The sequence below is a fragment of the Aquarana catesbeiana genome, linkage group LG08 (genome assembly GCF_042186555.1).
Source record: "Aquarana catesbeiana isolate 2022-GZ linkage group LG08, ASM4218655v1, whole genome shotgun sequence".
NCBI lineage: Eukaryota > Metazoa > Chordata > Amphibia > Anura > Ranidae > Aquarana > Aquarana catesbeiana.
This window is the reverse complement of record NC_133331.1, coordinates 291792230-291810030: the sequence shown is the minus strand read 5'-3', so window position 1 is coordinate 291810030 and position 17801 is coordinate 291792230. Positions and strand designations below refer to the sequence as shown.

At 44.6% G+C, this 17801-nt stretch overlaps 2 protein-coding genes across 3 annotated transcripts in view; one reads left to right on the top strand and one right to left on the bottom strand.

Moving 5' to 3' along the window:
* Positions 1-10105, bottom strand: part of LOC141104781 (uncharacterized) — a 114372-nt gene extending 104267 nt beyond the window's left edge. The window contains exons 1-7 of one of the 2 annotated variants that reach the window (XM_073594524.1): positions 10006-10105; positions 9587-9695; positions 9034-9168; positions 8825-8948; positions 8620-8708; positions 8365-8506; positions 5668-7675 (exon numbers count right to left, since the gene is read on the bottom strand). In XM_073594524.1, the coding sequence (XP_073450625.1) occupies positions 6105-7675; positions 8365-8506; positions 8620-8708; positions 8825-8948; positions 9034-9168; positions 9587-9670 (2145 nt within the window). In that variant the 5' untranslated portion in view covers positions 9671-9695; positions 10006-10105 and the 3' untranslated portion in view covers positions 5668-6104. Of the gene's footprint in view, positions 1-5667; positions 7676-8364; positions 8507-8619; positions 8709-8824; positions 8949-9033; positions 9169-9586; positions 9696-10005 lie in introns of those variants that run through there. The other variant, XM_073594525.1, reaches the window with a different exon arrangement.
* LOC141104959 (uncharacterized) overlaps positions 1-17801 on the top strand; it is a 664134-nt gene that overhangs the window by 391372 nt on the left and 254961 nt on the right. The gene's annotated exons all lie outside the window — the stretch shown is intronic.

Here is a 17801-nt window from a genome sequence, read left to right as displayed (position 1 = left end):
TATTGTACAACAGTTGCTTGTTGCTCATTAGTCAGCATAGCATTGAAGGTCTTCCTGAAGGTCGGCTGTGTGTAGAGAAAAGCTTACTGTGATAGAAGAGTTCACTTTTTACTTACGATTGTGCTGAGGTTTATGTTTGTCTGTTAGAATCTCCCTTGTGGCACAATTTTGCCAAACTCAAATACGCTGTGGATCTGGGTACCCAAAACTGAACCCCCCCGGGTAAAAAAAAAAATAATTACGGCCCTGTCCTTTACTGCCTGGAGCACATTGGTGGATCCCCAATATCTAATAGTGAAGATGTGAATGAGGCCAGAAATCTGCTTCATGATTGGACATGATATGGATCCTTCCTCATCTCATTCCTGGTTATGGAAATCTATATTACCAGTCCGGTATCAGAGTATCGGCAAACCCGAGGTTAAGGGGAACATTGTTGCTACATAAGTTTATTGCAATAAGCCAGAGCAAAGAACAAGCTAGAAACCAAGGTTAAGGGGGCACCCTTACACAGAGGATTAGATATTTTTGTAGGCACTTCCAGTGGTGGGAATTTCCAAAACGTCAAATTACAATGCTTGGGGTAACCTTCCTCAATCTACCTACACTGGTGGAACCATTTGTCACAGAGACTAGCAGTTCCCTTCTGGAACATTCTGGTGAACATTAATGCCGCGTACACACGGGCGGAATTTCCGACAACAAATGTTCAATGTGAGCTCGTTGTCGGAAATTCCGACCGTGTGTGGGCTCCATCGGACATTTGTTGTCGGAAATTCCGACAACAAAAATTTGAGAGCTGATTTTCACATTTTCCGACATCAAAATCCCGTAAATTCCGAGCGTGTGTAGACGATTCCGACGCACAAAATTCCACGCATGCTCTGAATCAAGCAGAAGAGCTGCACTGGCTATTGAACTTCCCTTTTATAGTGCCGTTGTACGTGTTGTACGTCAGCGCGTTCCTGGCGATTGGAATTTCCGACATTTGTGTGACCATGTGTATGCAAGACAAGTTTGAGCCAACATCAGTCGGAAATAAATCCAGGATTTTGTTGGTGGAATGTCCGATCATGTGTGTGCGGCATAAGTGCGCTCTCAAGCATCAACCCTGGAATGTGCGACCCCCCCCCCCCGTCATGGTTCCCAGGCTCCGCCATCCTACCAGCGAGCCCGGCTCTGGTATGATGTATGCGGTCCAAGTAGAGGAGTAGGAGACCAGGGAACGTCTTCTCGCTGATTACCCCTAGGGTTGCCATTTTTTCTTCAAGCCAAACACAAACACTTTAGCGGTGCACTGTAATTTTCTTTTTCTTAGTATACACTATAGGGTTGCCTCCACCCAAGAGAGTGCCTCTACCGAGGACAAGGCCCCCACCCAGGACAGGGCCTCCACCTAGGATAGTGCCTCCACCCAGGACAGTGCCTCCACCCAAGACAGGGCCCCCACCTAGAATAGTGCCTCCACCCAGGACAAGACCGCCACATAGGAGAGGGCCTCCACCTAGGATAGTGCCTGCACTCATGACAGTGCCTCCAACCAATATAGGGCCCCCAACCAGGACAGTGCCCCCACCCAGAACAGTGCCTCCACCCAAGACAGGGCCCCCACCTAGGATAGTGCCTCCACCCAGGACAGTGCCTCTACCCAGGACAGGGCCTCCACCTAGGATAGTGCTTTTACCCAGGACAGTGCCTCCACCTCAGACAGTGTCTCTACCTAGCACAGGGTCTCCACCCAGGCCAGAACCCCTACCCAGGACAGTGCCTCTTCACACACAGGGCCCCCACCCTGGTCAGTTCCTCCTCCCAGGACAGTGCATCCACCCAGGACAGGGCCTCCACCCAGGACAAGACCCCCACCCAGGACAAGGCCACCACCTAGGAAAGTGCCTCTACCCAGGACAAGACCCCCACCCAGGACAGGGCCTCCACCTAGGACAGCGCCTCCACTCAGGACAGTACCTCCACCCAAGATAGGGCCCCCACCCAGAACAGTGCCTACATCCAAGACAGGGCCCCCACCTAGGATAGTGCCTCTACCCAGGACAAGACCCCCACCCAGGACAGTGCCTCTACCCAGGACAAGACCCCCACCCAGGACAGGGCCTCCCCCTAGGATAGTGCCTCCACCCAGGACAGTACCTCCACTCATGACAGTACCTCCACTCAAGATAGGGCCTCCATCCAAGACAGGGCCCCCACCCAGGACAGTGCCTCTACCCAGGACAGGGCCTCCACCTAGGACAGTGCCTTCACCTCAGACAGTGTCTCCACCTAGCACAGGGTCTCCACTCAGGCCAGAACCCCTAACCAGGGCAGTGTCTCCCCCCAGACAGGGCCCTCACCATGGTCAGTGCCTCCATCCAGGACAGTGCCTCCACCCAGGACAGAACCCCCACACAGGACAGTGCCTCCACACAGGACAAAGCCTCCACCCATAACAGTGCCTCCACTCAGAACAGTGCCTCCACCCAGGAAAGGGCCCCCATCCAGGACAGTGCCTCCAGCCAAGACAGGGCCCCCACCTAGGTTTACCACTTTTTCTTCAAGCCAAACCCAAACACTTTAGAATTTTTTTTAGTATACTCTCGAGCAGTGTTTCTCAACTCCAATCCTCAAGGCTCCCCAACAGGTCATGTTTTCAGGATTTCCCTCAGATGAAACAACTGTGGTAATTACTAAGGCAGTTAAACTGATCAAATCACCTGTGCAAAATAATGGAAAGCCTGGAAACATGACCTGTTGGGGCGCCTTGAGGACTGGAGCTGAGAAACACTGCTCTATAGGATTGTAACAGACCTGAGACACCTTTGGGCACTCCAAAGAGAATAGTAATGCGGCACACATAGTGCCCCCTCACTGTTCTGTCAAGCTCTGTTCCAAGCCACATTCTTGTCTGAATAATGTGTCTGGGTTTCAGATGGACTAAAACCCAGGCACATGATTCAAAACCCGGACTGTCCGAGTAAATCCCTGACAGGTGGCAACCCTAGATCCGTGGATCTCAACCCTGTCCTCAAGTACCCCCAACAGGCCATGTTTGCAGGTTTTCCTTCATTTTGCACAGGTGCTTTAAATCAGAGTCATTGGCTTGGTATTGGTATTTTGGACAACTATTTTGTCTAACAGAGATCCCCAAAACATGGCCTGTTGAGGGTACTTGAAGACAGGGTTGAGAACCACTGGTCTAGATCACCCCTAGATAAAATGAACCCGGAAGTTTTGCATATTGTGTCTCTTCCAGGGTTAGCACTATGATTCCAGACCGCTGTGGCCAGGGAAGCCTCAAACTGAGTGCTATCTGCACTCCATTATCTTCAGTAGAGGGCAGGAAAGACACGAGAGGTCTTTCATGTCCCCCTGATGTCGCAACCACTTGACCGGGCCTTTTCTGACACATGTAAAGAATCAGTATTTTTTTTTTTTGCAAGTAAATCACTTAGAACCCCTATATATTATATATTTGTGAAGAGCAAAGACTCTAATGGATAAAATGGCAGGTGTTGCAATTTTTTATGCCACACGGTATTTGGGCAGCGTTTTTTTAAACGCAATTTTAGGGGGGAAAAAATGCACTTTTGTGAATTTAATGCACAGAAACGTAATAAAATACTCAATTGTTTGGTAATATATAAAAAGATGATGTTATGCCGAGTAAATAGATACCAAACATGTCACGCTTTAACCACTTGCCACCCAAGCCAATTCTAGCATTTTTCTTCTACATATAAAAATCATAATTCTTTTGCTAGAAAATTACTTAGAACCCCCAAACATTATATACTTTTTTTTAAAAGCAGAAGCCCTAAAGCATAAAATGGTGGGTGTTGCACTTTTTTTTCTGTCGCACGATATTTGCTCAGCGGTTTTCCAAATGCAATTTTTTGGGGAAAAAATATACTTTTTTTGAATTTTAATGCACAAATAAAAGGTAATAAAATACATTACATTTAGTATTTTTTAAGCTAGCACCATTTTATTCTCCAGGGCCTCTGCTTTCCGAAAATACACTGTATTACCAAAAGTATTGGGACGCCTGCCTTTACACGCACATGAACTTTAATGGCATCCCAGTCTAATGCCCCGTACACACGGTCGGATATTGATCGGACATTCCGACAACAAAATCCTAGGATTTTTTCCGACGGATGTTGGCTCAAACTTGTCTTGCATACACACGGTCACACAAAGTTGTCGGAAAATCCGATCATTCTGAACGCGGTGACGTAAAACACGTACGTCGGGACTATAAACAGGGCAGTGGCCAATAGCTTTCATCTCTTTATTTATTCTGAGCATGCGTGGCACTTTGTCCGTCGGATTTGTGTACACACGATCGGAATTTCCGACAACGGATTTTGTTGTCAGGAAAATTTTATAGCCTGCTCTCAAACTTTGTGTGTCGGAAAATCCGATGGAAAATGTGTGATGGAGCCCACACACAGTCGGAATTTCCGACAACAAGGTCCTATCACACATTTTCCGTCGGAAAATCCGACCGTGTGTACGTAGGGTTCCATATTGAGTTGGCCCGCTCTTTGCAGCTATAACAGCTTCAACTCTTCTGGGAAGGCCGTCCACAAGGTATAGGAGTGTGTCTATGGGAATGTTTGACCATTCTTCCAGAAGAGCATTTGTGAGTTCAGGCACTGATGTTGGACGAGAAGGGCTTCCCAGAAGAGGTGAACCCTACGGACTAAGACTGGGATGTCATTAAAGTTCATGCGCGTGTAAAGGCAGGTGTCCCAATACTTTTGGTAATATAGTTGTAGAGCTACCCCCCCCCCAAGTATAATTGGTTCCTGTACTCTGCCTCTCAACCCCAATAACAGTCTAAGCCCCCTCTGGCACACCTGGCAATAGTGTAATTGCAAGGACCAATGAGAAACACACACGTTATAATAAAACACAGAAATTATCTTTACTATTAAAATTTTTGTGGAAAAGTAATGTATATATAGGTCAAGTGAGTCAAAAGAACAGTAATAACTAAGACCAAGAGTTCACTACTATATTCAGGCTGCTTTCAGGGGATTCCAAACCTGAGAATAACCCGAAGAGCAGAGGCAAACACTTCAGCAATGGCAACTCTATATCAGATTGGTTACCTCTACTTTAGTTGGCTCTGAGTCCAGGCAGGAGGAGAGCAGAAGAATGACCCTCTCTTATGTCAGACCTCTCTCTTCTGTCCCCTGACACCACAGGCCCAACAACAAACACTGTACCCAAATCAACATTCAATGGCTTAAATCCCAAGATAAAACTATCCCGCACACCCACTACATATATGAGCACCACTCGTATCACGCAGCGAAGAGGAGAGGGAGGGGGGGAGGAATCCCCTGCAGAAGCTGACAGGCTCTCTCTCCCTCTCAGGAGAGCCTATGTAAAAAGTCTGGCAGCGGCCAGCTTGGCAAGGCCGCTGGAGATGCAAGGCATCTGCTACACACTCCCCCCACCAAAGAACCTTTGGTCCCCCAAGGAAGATAACAGTTCTTAACCTGGTACATGCTTTCAAGTACACATGGAGAGAAGCAGGTTAATGTAACAACGACAACCTTAACTTTTTTGTAGTGGTACCACCGCAGGGGCTGCTGAAAAATGTGGTCCACCTGTCCGTCTTTCACCTCTCATTCACTCTTGAGACAATGAACAGTCATATGCTTGTTTTTGTTGTTTTTTTTTTTATTGAGGGGATTTGAACCTGGATCGGTAAGGGGTTTATGGGATGCCCAAAGATGAACAGTTGGATCAGTATATGATCAATTGGAACCTGGCCATAATGAGGTATTTTTTTTCCCGATATGCCTCCATCAGGAAAAATATCGCAATTCCGCATTATGACCACTAGGTGGAGCCAATGATCATAGGAAATCGCTGTATGAAATAAAATATATTCTAAATTTGTCACAGCCGGGGGAGTGCTTGTCAAACTTGTCCAACGTTTAAAAAAAAAAAAAAAAGGCCTCTAAGTGTTTGTGAAATCTTCCACCACAAAATGTACTCAGTCAGTGAAAGGTAATGATTCCATAATACACCACGAGGGTTGTGTGGGACCCCTGATGTACAGGAAGACAGGACTTCAGTGAGGAACAATTCCCTCACTCAGGACAGGAAAGTGGCTTCTTCCTCTTGTGAGATTTCTGATGTCTGTAAAGATTGGGCTTCTTTGAAAAACATTTCTCGCACTCAGGACAAGAATACGGCTTTTCCCCCGTGTGAGACCTATGATGATTGGCAAGTTCCGATTTTTCTACAAAACCTTTCCCGCACTCAGAACAGGAATACGGCTTCTCACTTATGTGCATTGTCTGATGTCTGCAAAGACGGGACTTCTCTGGAAAACATTTCCCGCACTCAGGGCAGGAGTACGGCATGTCTCCCTTGTGCATTTTCTGATGTACGTAAAGATTGGACTTCCGTGCAAAACCTTTCCCGCACGCAGGGCAGGAATACAGCTTCTCCCCCGTGTGTGTTTTCTGATGTCTATGAAGATTGGACTTTTGTGAAAAACATCTCCCACACTCAGGACAGGAATACGGCTTTTCCCCCGTGTGAGACCTCTGATGTTTGACAAGTTCTAATTTTTGTGCAAAACTTTTCCCGCACTCAGAACAGGAATGTGGTTTTTCCCTAATGTGAGACCTTTTATGTCTCTCCAATTCTGATTTATCTATAAAACATTTCCCGCACTCAGAACAGGAATGCGGCAGCTCGCCTGTGTGCCATTTCAGATGTTTGCGAAGATATGACTTGTTTGAAAAACAATTCCCGCACTCAGGACAGGGGTACGGCTTTTCCCCCGTGTGAGACCTCTTATGTTTGACCAGATGTGCTTTTTGTGCGAAACTTTTCTCACACTCGGAACAGGAATACGGCTTCTCACCCGCATGTATTCTCTGATGTCTTTGAAGATTGTACTTGTCTGAAAAACATTTCCCGCACTCAGAACAGGAATGCGGTTCCTTCCCCACGTGAGACCTCTGATGTTTAGTAAAATCTACATTACGTTTAAAATGTTTCCCGCACTCAGTACACGAGAACAGCTTCTTTCCAGTATGAGATCTTTCATGCACATTAAGTTTGGATCTAAAACGGAAACACTTTCCGCATTCAGTACAGAAAAACCTCTTATCTTTTGGAAGGACAGCACTGTCCCGCACAGTCTGAGGTTCCTCAGGATAAGAGGAATACGATGGTCCGGCACCGTCCCTCACAGTCTGAGGTTCCTCAGGATAAGAGGAATACGATGGTCCGGCACTGTCCCTCACAGTCTGAGGTTCCTCAGGATAAGAGGAATACGATGGTCCGGCACCGTCCCTCACAGTCTGAGGTTCCTCAGGATAGGAGGAATATGATGGTCCGGCACCATCCCTCACAGTCTGAGGTTCCTCAGGATAAGAGGAATACGATGGTCCGGCACCGTCCCTCACAGTCTGAGGTTCCTCAGGATAAGAGGAATACGATGGTCCGGCACCGTCCCTCACAGTCTGAGGTTCCTCAGGATAAGAGGAATACGATGGTCCATCTACACTGTGTGGTGCTGGATGGACATTTGAGGTAGCCGGGTTTTCTCCTGGACTATACTGTGTGATGTCCTCATCTTCTACTTCAATGTCTGGGGACGAAGTGAGACAATCCTCTGAGGTTTTCTTCATCTCCCGTTCATGTACTAAAATAGAAATACAAAGATTATTACTAGACATGAGCAGATTGGTTCCCCTAAACCAGGACTCCGCCCACATCAGACAGCTTTGTCTCTGAGGATCTTACAATTCCCTCCTCAAGGTAACTAGTAAATGGGTCCTCTGATCTCCTACCAGTTCATTTCTTTATTCATGGACCTTAGTCAGAGAGTGAGGAAACAACGAGACCTGTCCTTTATAGGAGTGACAGTGATGAGGGGATTATAGGACGAGTGTCCCCACCCCCTCTATCACTCATTGCCTTCTTCCCAACACAAGAAGTCCTGCACTTCCTTATTTAGTCCTTGATTTAGTCACGAATAACAGCAGGGCTGAGCCCCACCAGAGGTCAGAGAGTGAGGATGGGGGGAGAACAACTAAGATGAAGAATGGACTGATCTTGAAGACCCAAGACACGCAATGCCTATAGTGAAAATCAATATTTTTCTTCCAGCTGAACCCCAGAATCTCCAAAAATCCAGTCTAGATATATGAATTGTGTCTGCAGCACAGAGAAGGAAGATTATTCGACAGAAATACAGGAATACAGGACGGGGAACACAGCTCATGAAAGTGACCAGAGGATTACAGGCTGATATCACCCAGTCCCCGCCCTACTCTGGACCAATCAGTGAGAAGTATGGGTGGAGGAATGTACTTATTGTTAATGACCCACCTGTGCTGATCTCTGTAGGAATGTCCACCTCTATAAATGTCAATGTTATTATTTCCTCCTCAATAGACTGCTGATCATCCCTCACATACACCTCTTCTTCTTCTGCATTACCGTCAACTATTGTATCTAACAGATTTTCACCCTAAACCAAGAAAATGATAGAAAATATCATCTGTAAATTAATAGGTCACATAAAAAATCCACACATTATCTCCACGAGTCCATGTTCTACTGTAGATGTTCCATTCCACCAACCTTGTAATTGTCAGATACAGTGTGACCTTCCTGTGTGGAATACAAAGGATGGGGACATCCCTCTGGTGGGTTCCCATTACTGGATCCATCTGTAGGAAACACACACACTGACTGAATACATTGTTTCTATGTGTTTATCAGATGATGGGGGATCTAGGTGGACCCTCCGTACTGCTCTCTCCTTTACAATAAAGTCTCCTCTTACCCGGTGATGTGAGGGGCGGCTGATTGTCCATCATGACGTCCTTGGAGAGATCCTTGTGTCCTTCTAAATCCTCCCTCTCCTCCATGGAGAAATAGACAGTGACATCCTGACACCTTATAGGAACCTGACACACACAATGATACAGTCACCATCCAGACACATCCCTTTCTGTTACTGGATAATGTCCCAGAATTCCCGGCACCGCTCACCTCTCCTGTCAGCAGCTCCATCATCTTCTTGGTGACTTCTAGAATCTTCTCCATGTTGTGTCTCTCAGGTTTTAGGGAGTCACATGGAGGCACTGTGATGGTCATATGATCACCTGACTTCACAAGAGGAAATCTCTGTATTGGAGAACCAATAAGAATATCATGTTATAATCTCAGAATCCTCCTCACCTCTCCGGTCAGGTCTGTGTTTTATTAATAGAGATAAGAGTGATGTCATGTGACCTCCCAGAATCCTCCTCACCTCTCTGGTCAGGTCTGTGTTTTATTAATAGAGTTAAGAGTGATGTCATGTGACCTCCCAGAATCCTCCTCACCTCTCCGGTCAGGTCTGTGTTTATTAATAGAGATAAGAGTGGTGTCATGTGACCTCCCAGAATCCTCCTCACCTCTCCGGTCAGGTCTGTGTTTTATTAATAGAGATAAGAGTGATGTCATGTGACCTCCCAGAATCCTCCTCACCTCTCCGGTCAGGTCTGTGTTTTATTAATAGAGATAAGAGTGATGTCATGTGACCTCCCAGAATCCTCCTCACCTCTCCGGTCAGCAGGTAGATGATCTCCAGGGTGAGGTTTAGTATCTTCTCAGTTATGTGACTCCGGTCCTCCTCCATCCTCATTGGTCGTGTGATCTATACAGGTTTCCTGTAGACCAATAATTGATAACAGAGAATTATCTGGACTGTACTGGTTGTATAATATTAGGATGGGGATGTATGGGGATAATATGAGGGACATTTAGTTTGCTGGTTCCTGTGTATTTGGGGTCCAGGAACCTCTTCCCCTTATATCTAAATAATAGTTCTGTCCCTGAAGGGGTTATTCTGCATTTCCACACTATATATGTGTGTATCATCATCTGCTGGAGATAAAAGACATCACAGTGACTATGGAGGAAGAGGACGGACATGACGGGGGGGTTACTGGGTGTAAACAGAAAATAAGATCTTATTACCGTATCTGCTGCCAACTCCAACAATAAAGCCTCTTTATTTCTTGCCGACTCACCTCTTACCCGGAACTTCCTGTCTGTTCCTGACATCATTTCCTGTCTTCCATAGAGACTTCCTGTCTGGATAGATGAGAGATCACCATCTTGTGGAGCTGAGGGGAACTGCAGCCCGGAGAAACATCTCGTAGTGATCCACTCCCACCAAGTGGGATAGAAATATATTACTGCCTAGTTCAGCCTTTCTCAGCCAGGGTCCCTCCAAAGGTTTCTAGGGGTTCCTTGAGCAATGAACAATTTCTGTCTCCCAGTAACAACTGGCATCAATGATCTGTAAAGGGGGCAGTCTTCCCACTGAATATACTATAAGAATGTCCTTATCCCATTGTACAATAATGTACAGGATCACTACAATGACCACTGATATATTTTGGTAAATCATAGGCTAAATAATAGCATGCAATGCCATGCTGTGGTTTCCAAAGCAAGCAAACTCCTTTCTTGTATTAAGAGAAGTATGGACTCCAGAGAGAGAGAGACATCGTCTGTACAAATCATTAGTAAGACCTCATCTGGAATATGCAGTTCAGTTTTGGGCACCGGTTCTCAAAAAGGATATCGGGGAACTGGAGAAAGTGCAGAGAAGGGCAACCAAACTGATAAGAGGCATGGAGGAGCTCAGCTATGAGGAAAGATTAGAGGAACTGAATCTATTCCCTCTTGAGAAGAGGAGAGTAATGCCGCGTACACACGAGCGGACTTTACGGCAGACTTTGTCCTGTGGACTTTACGACGGATTTTCTGAATGTACGGACTTGCCTACACACGAGCAACCAAAGTCCGGCGGATTCGTACGTGATGACGTACGACCGGACTAAAACAAGGAAGTTCATAGCCAGTAGCCAATAGCTGCCCTAGCGACGGTTTTTGTCCGTCGGACTAGCATACAGACAAGCGGACTTTTTGACCGGACTCGAGTCCGTCGAAAAGATTTGAAACATGTTTTATTTCTAGGTCCATCAAACTTTTGGGGAAAAAAATTCCGCTGGAGCCCACACATGATCGAATTGTCCGACGGACTCCGGTCAGCCGAACCAAGTATGCCGTAAAGTCCGGTCGTGTGTACGCGGCATAAGGGGGGATATGATCAACATGTACAAATACATAAGTGGTCCATATACATTTATTCATTTTAAGGTCATCACAGAGGACAAGGGGGCACTCTTTATGTCTAGAGGAAAAGAGATTTCATCTCCAAATATGGAAATGTGGAATAGACTCCCTCCAGAGGTGGTTCTGGCCAGCTCAGTAGATTGCTTAAAAAAGTCTTGGATTCTTTCCCAAATGTACATAATATATCTGGGTACTGACCTTTATAGGTAAAGCTGATTCAAGGAAAATCAGATTGCCTCTTGGGGGATCAGGAAGGAATTTTTTTCCCTGCTGGAGCACATTGCATCATACTTTGCTGGGTTTTTTTAGCCTTCCTCAGGATGAACTGTGAGTATAAGATTGTGTATATGGGATCTTATGGGTTTTTTTTTTTTTATTGGTTGAACTAAATGGACTCCCATTGGTCACCAACGTAAAGGACCACTAAACTGAGCTCCGGGTGTTCAGCTGAGTCAAACCTCTGACTGAAGTAGCAATAACACTATGAAATACGGTAGCTTCCAGCTTAAGCTGGTTGTGACCAGCAACCGTCGGCATTCCAAAAACTGATTACGTATACTCAGCCGGCCCATTCAACCGTTAACTGGGGATTCTTGGCTGACAGGTGAATATAAACAAAATAGAAAAAAATAGCTTGGAGTCCCCCTAAATAGAATCACACCCTTCAGGTCTAGTATAGATTTTAAGAGGGACCCCTATGCAAAAAAGGAAGGAAATAATGTGTGGGATTCCCCAAAATCTATAGCAGACCCTCACCTGAGCATGCAGCCTGGCTTCCCAAGAAAAGGTAGGAAAGGGTAGGGGGTGGGGAGTAAGTATGATCCCTAATAAACCATACCAGGCCACATACCCTCTCTCACCAATTCCATTCACTCCTGGTTGGAAAGTTGAACAAGTCCGGTGTATGAGCTCCTATCGGAGAACATGAGGGATCTGTACAACATAAGGCATCAGGAACTGTATATCCGTCTGCAGAACACAGGGGAGATATTGGAACTCTAATTCATGGTCACCTGGAAATAATCAAAAGTCCATCCCAACCGTGAGATTGGTCAGAGACTAATTGGTATCATTCTGGGAATTGCCAGACTAGGTCTTGGTTACAGAGTGAAGGTTGGAGCTGCTCATACTATATGTAACCCTCATCTACATCATGGACCTTTTCTTCAGCTTCTTAGTAAATAGGATAAAAATCTTCATAATCCTATAGAAGAAGTTGGGGTCCTGAGTAGTCATAGAAAGGCCCAGCACTTATAATAGTAAAGGAAGAGGTGGTCTGGTGACATGGAGAAGAAGACTCCGGTCAGTCTCTGGATCTCCATCATTGGAGACATGGTGAGACAACAAATACAGTGGGATGGTGGAGGAGTTGTTGGTGTCAGTGTAGAAATGGACAGAACACGGGATGATGACACTGAAAGAACAATACGGCTTCATTCCACGATATGTCAAGTAGGGAACAGTACAGGAGAGACTTTCCTCTCTAATTAATGTCAGTAGAAGACCCGGAGAAAGTCTGCTCTGTTTTCTGAAAGAGCAGATGGAACTCCTCCTTGTGTGTTGTTATCATTATTACTATTACTCTATACCCAATGACATTATGACTAGGATGTCTCTAAAACTCTACTTTACCTGGCCACTGCACTTTATACACAGGGCTGTATATGATATACTCCTGACCACTACACTCTGTACACAGGGCTGTATATGATATACTCCTGACCACTGCACTCTATACCCCGGGCTGTATATGATATACTCCTGACCACTGCACACTGTACACTGGGCTGTATATGATATATTCCTGACCACTACACTCTGTATGCCGGGCTGTATGTGATATATTCCTGACCACTGCACTCTATACACAGGGCTGTATATGACATACTCCTGATCACTACACTCTGTATGCCAGGGTGTATATGATATACTCCTGACCACTGCACTCTATACCCCGGGCTGTATATGATATACTCCTGACCACTGCACACTGGGCTGTATATGATATACTCCTGACCAATACACTCTGTATGCCGGGCTGTATATGATATACTCCTGACCACTGCACTCTATACACAGGGCTGTATATGACATACTCCTGACCACTACACTCTGTATGCCGGGGTGTATATAATATACTCCTGACCACTACACTCTGTATGCCGGGCTGTATATGATATACTCCTGACCACTGCACTCTATACACAGGGCTGTATATGATATACTCCTGACCACTGCACTCTATACGCAGGGCTGTATATGATATATTCCTGACCACTGCACTCTATACACAGGGCTGTATATGATATATTCCTGACCACTGAACTCTGCACACTGGGCTGTATATGATATACTCCTGACCACTACACTCTGTATCCCAGGGTGTATATAATATACTCCTGACCACTACAATCTGTACCCTGGGCTGTATATGACATACTATAGTCCATACAATATAGTAAAATGTCCACAGGTGCTTCAATGAGTACCTCTGATTACTAAAGCAGCGCTACCATCATGACTTATGACCAGCTTTCATATGATAATAACACAAGAGAAGAATGAATGACAGATGGTAATAAAGGTCCAGAGAGACACAGGTGGCGATCCTAATGTGGTATTGAAGATGTGCACCTCACACCAGAATCCTTAAGCCGCTCCTCACACTCCCCTTAGGGGTTCTCACTCACCAGAAAGCAGAACACATCGAGCCTTGATATGTCACCAACGGATGTCGTCCACGTCATGGAGGGGGGGGTCAGAGCTCTACTGGATCTCCCAAAGGTACTGTATGAAGATACCATAGAAGTCACCGCTGTATCTTGGATTTCAAAAGACTGCACAGAGATTCGATCAGATTATCCGAGCAAGCAGCCTGGAGGCTAGGATAGGGGGGGGGGTTACGAGCGCGCAGCCCCCCTCCTGAACCATACCAGGCCACACAGCCCTCAACACCCCACCCACCCCAAAGCACCTTGTCCCCATGTTGATGGCATGTGATCACTTTTATCGACGGCAGGAGAGTTGCCCACCCCCCTCCCGCCGTGTTCCGGTCGTCTCCGACACTTACCGGAGCCGTCGGTAGCGGCGGAGACGATCCGATCCTTTCCCCTCAGAGGCACTGTGTTAAGTGAGGGAAAGATGGCCCCCACTCGACTCAACTACGCTGGATGACGGAAGCGACGTCAAACGTCACTTCCGCCCAATGGACTTAAAGGGACTTCTTTATTGCATTTAAGTGTAAATATGAGATGTGAGGTCTTTTTGACCCCAGATCTCACATTAAAGAGGTCCTGTCCTGCTTATTTCTATTACAAGGGATGTTTACATTCTTTGTAATAGGAATAAAAGTGATCCGAATTTTTTTTTTCTTTTTTATAGGCGCAATTTTGAAGAGTGACATGTTGGGTATCAATTTACTTGGCGTAACATTATCTTACACAATGTAAAAAAAAAACATTGGGCTAACTGTACTGTTTTTTTATTTTCTAATTCAATAAAGTTTATTTTTTCCCAAAAAATTGCGTTTGTAAGACCGCTGCACAAATAAAGTAGTGTGACATAAAGTAGTACAACAACCGCCATTTTATTCTCTAGGGTGTCTGAAAAAAATATATATAATGTTTGGGGGTTCTAAGTAATTTTCTAGCAAAAAAAAAACAAAAAAACTGTTTTTCACTTGTAAACACGTTTGAAGAATAGGACTGGTCCTTAAGTGGATATACTCTGCACCGCACTGTATTATATATATATACTACACTGACTGCACTATATACTATGCACTGTATTATATATACTACAACGACTGTACTATATATCCCCCACTGTATTATATATACTACACTGACTGCACTATATACTATGCACTGTATTATATATACTACAACGACTGTACTATATATCCTCCACTGTATTATATATACTACACTGACTGCACTATATGTCTTCCACTGTATTATATATACTACACTGACTGCACTATATACTATGCACTGTATTATATATACTACAACGACTGTACTATATATCCTCCACTGTATTATATATACTACACTGACTGCACTATATACTATGCACTGTATTATATATACTACAACGACTGTACTATATATCCCCCACTGTATTATATATACTACACTGACTGTACTATATACTATGCACTGTATTATATATACTACAACGACTGTACTATATATCCTCCACTGTATTATATATACTACACTGACTGCACTATATGTCTTCCACTGTATTATATATACTACACTGACTGCACTATATACTATGCACTGTATTATATATACTACAACGACTGTACTATATATCCCCCACTGTATTATATATACTACACTGACTGCACTATATACTATGCACTGTATTATATATACTACAACGACTGTACTATATATCCTCCACTGTATTATATATACTACACTGACTGCACTATATGTCTTCCACTGTATTATATATACTACACTGACTGCACTATATACTATGCACTGTATTATATATACTACAACGACTGTACTATATATCCCCCACTGTATTATATATACTACACTGACTGCACTATATACTATGCACTGTATTATATATACTACAACGACTGTACTATATATCCTCCACTGTATTATATATACTATACTGACTGCACTATATAATATATACTATACTGATGGCACTATATACTCTCCACTGTATTATATATACTACACTGACTGCACTATATACTCTCCAATGTATTATATATACCACACTGACTGCACTATATACTCTGTAATGTATTATATATACTATACTGATGGCACTATATACTCTCCACTGTATTATATATACTACACTGACTTCACTGTATACTCTCCAATGTATTATATATACTACACTGACTGCACTATATACTCTCCACTGCATTATATATACTATACTGACTGCACTGTATAATATATACTATACTGATGGCACTATATAATCTCCACTGTATTATACATACTACACTGACTTCACTATATACTCTCCAATGTATTATATATACTACACTGACTGCACTATATACTCTGCAATGTATTATATACAGTATCTCACAAAAGTGAGTACACCCCTCACATTTTTGTAAATCTTTTCTTCTATCTTTTCATGTGACAACACTGAAGAAATGACACTTATCTACAATGTAAAGTAGTGAGTGTACAGCTTGTATAACAGTGTAAATTTGCTGTCCCCTCAAAATAACTCAACACACAGCCATTAATGTCTAAACCGCTGGCAACAAAAGTCAGTACACCCCTAAGTGAAAATCTCCAAATTGGGCTCAAAGTGTCAATATTTTGTGTGGCCACCATTATTTTCCAGCACTGTCTTAACCCTCTTGGACATGGAGGTCACCAGAGCTTCACAGGTTACCACTGGAGTCACCTTCCACTTGTGCTCCTCTACCTTCCATTTGATGATGCCCCACAGATGATCAATAGGGTTTAGGTCTGGAGACATGCTTGTCCAGTCCATCACCTTTACCCTCAGCTTCTTTAGCAAGGCAGTGGTCATCTTGGAGGTGTGTTTGGGGTGGTTATCATGTTGGAATACTGCCCTGCGGTCCAGTCTCTGAAGGAAGGGGATCATGCTCTGCTTCAGTAGGTCACAGTACATGTTGGCATTCATGGTTCCCTCAATGATCTGTAGCCCCCCAGTGCCGGCAGCACTCATGCAGCCCCAGACCATGACACTCCCACCACCATGCTCGACTGTAGACAAGACACACTTGTCTTTGTCCTCCTCACCTGGTTGCCCCCACACACACTTGTCACCATCTGAACCAAATAATTTTATCTTGGTCTCATCAGACCACAGGACATGGTTCCAGTAATCCATGTCCTTAGTCTGCTTGTCTTCAGCAAACTGTTTGCGGACTTTTTTGTGCATCATCTTTAGAAGAGGCTTCCTTCTGGGACGACAGCAGTGCAGAACAATTTGATGCAGTGTGCGGCGTATGGTCTGAGCACTGACAGGCTGACCCCCCCACCCCTTCAACCTCTGCAGCAATGCTGGCAGCACTCATACGTCTATTTCCCAAAGACAACCTCTGGATATGACGCTGAGCACGTGACCTCAACTTCTTTGGTGGACCATGGCGAGGCCTGTTCTGAGGGGAACCTGTCCTGTTATACCGCTGTATGGTGTTGGCCACCGTGCTGCAGCTCAGTTTCAGGGTCTTGGCAATCTTCTTATAGCCTAGGCCATCTTTAGGTAGAGCAACAATTCTTTTTTTCAGATCCTCAGAGAGTTCTTTGCCATGAGGTGCCATGTTGTACTTCCAGTGACCAGTATGAGAGAGTGAGAGCGATAACACCAAATTTAACACACCTGCTCCCCATTCACACCTGAGACCTTGTAACACTAACGAGTCACCTGACACCGGGGAGGGAAAATGGCTAATTGGGCCCAGTTTGGACATTTTCACTTAGGGGTGTACTGACTTTTGTTGCCAGCGGTTTAGACATTAATGGCTGTGTGTTGAGTTATTTTGAGGGGACAGCAAATTTACACTGTTATACAAGCTGTACACTCACTACTTTACATTGTAGACAAGTGTCATTTCTTCAGTGTTGTCACATGAAAATATAGAAGAAAAGATTTAC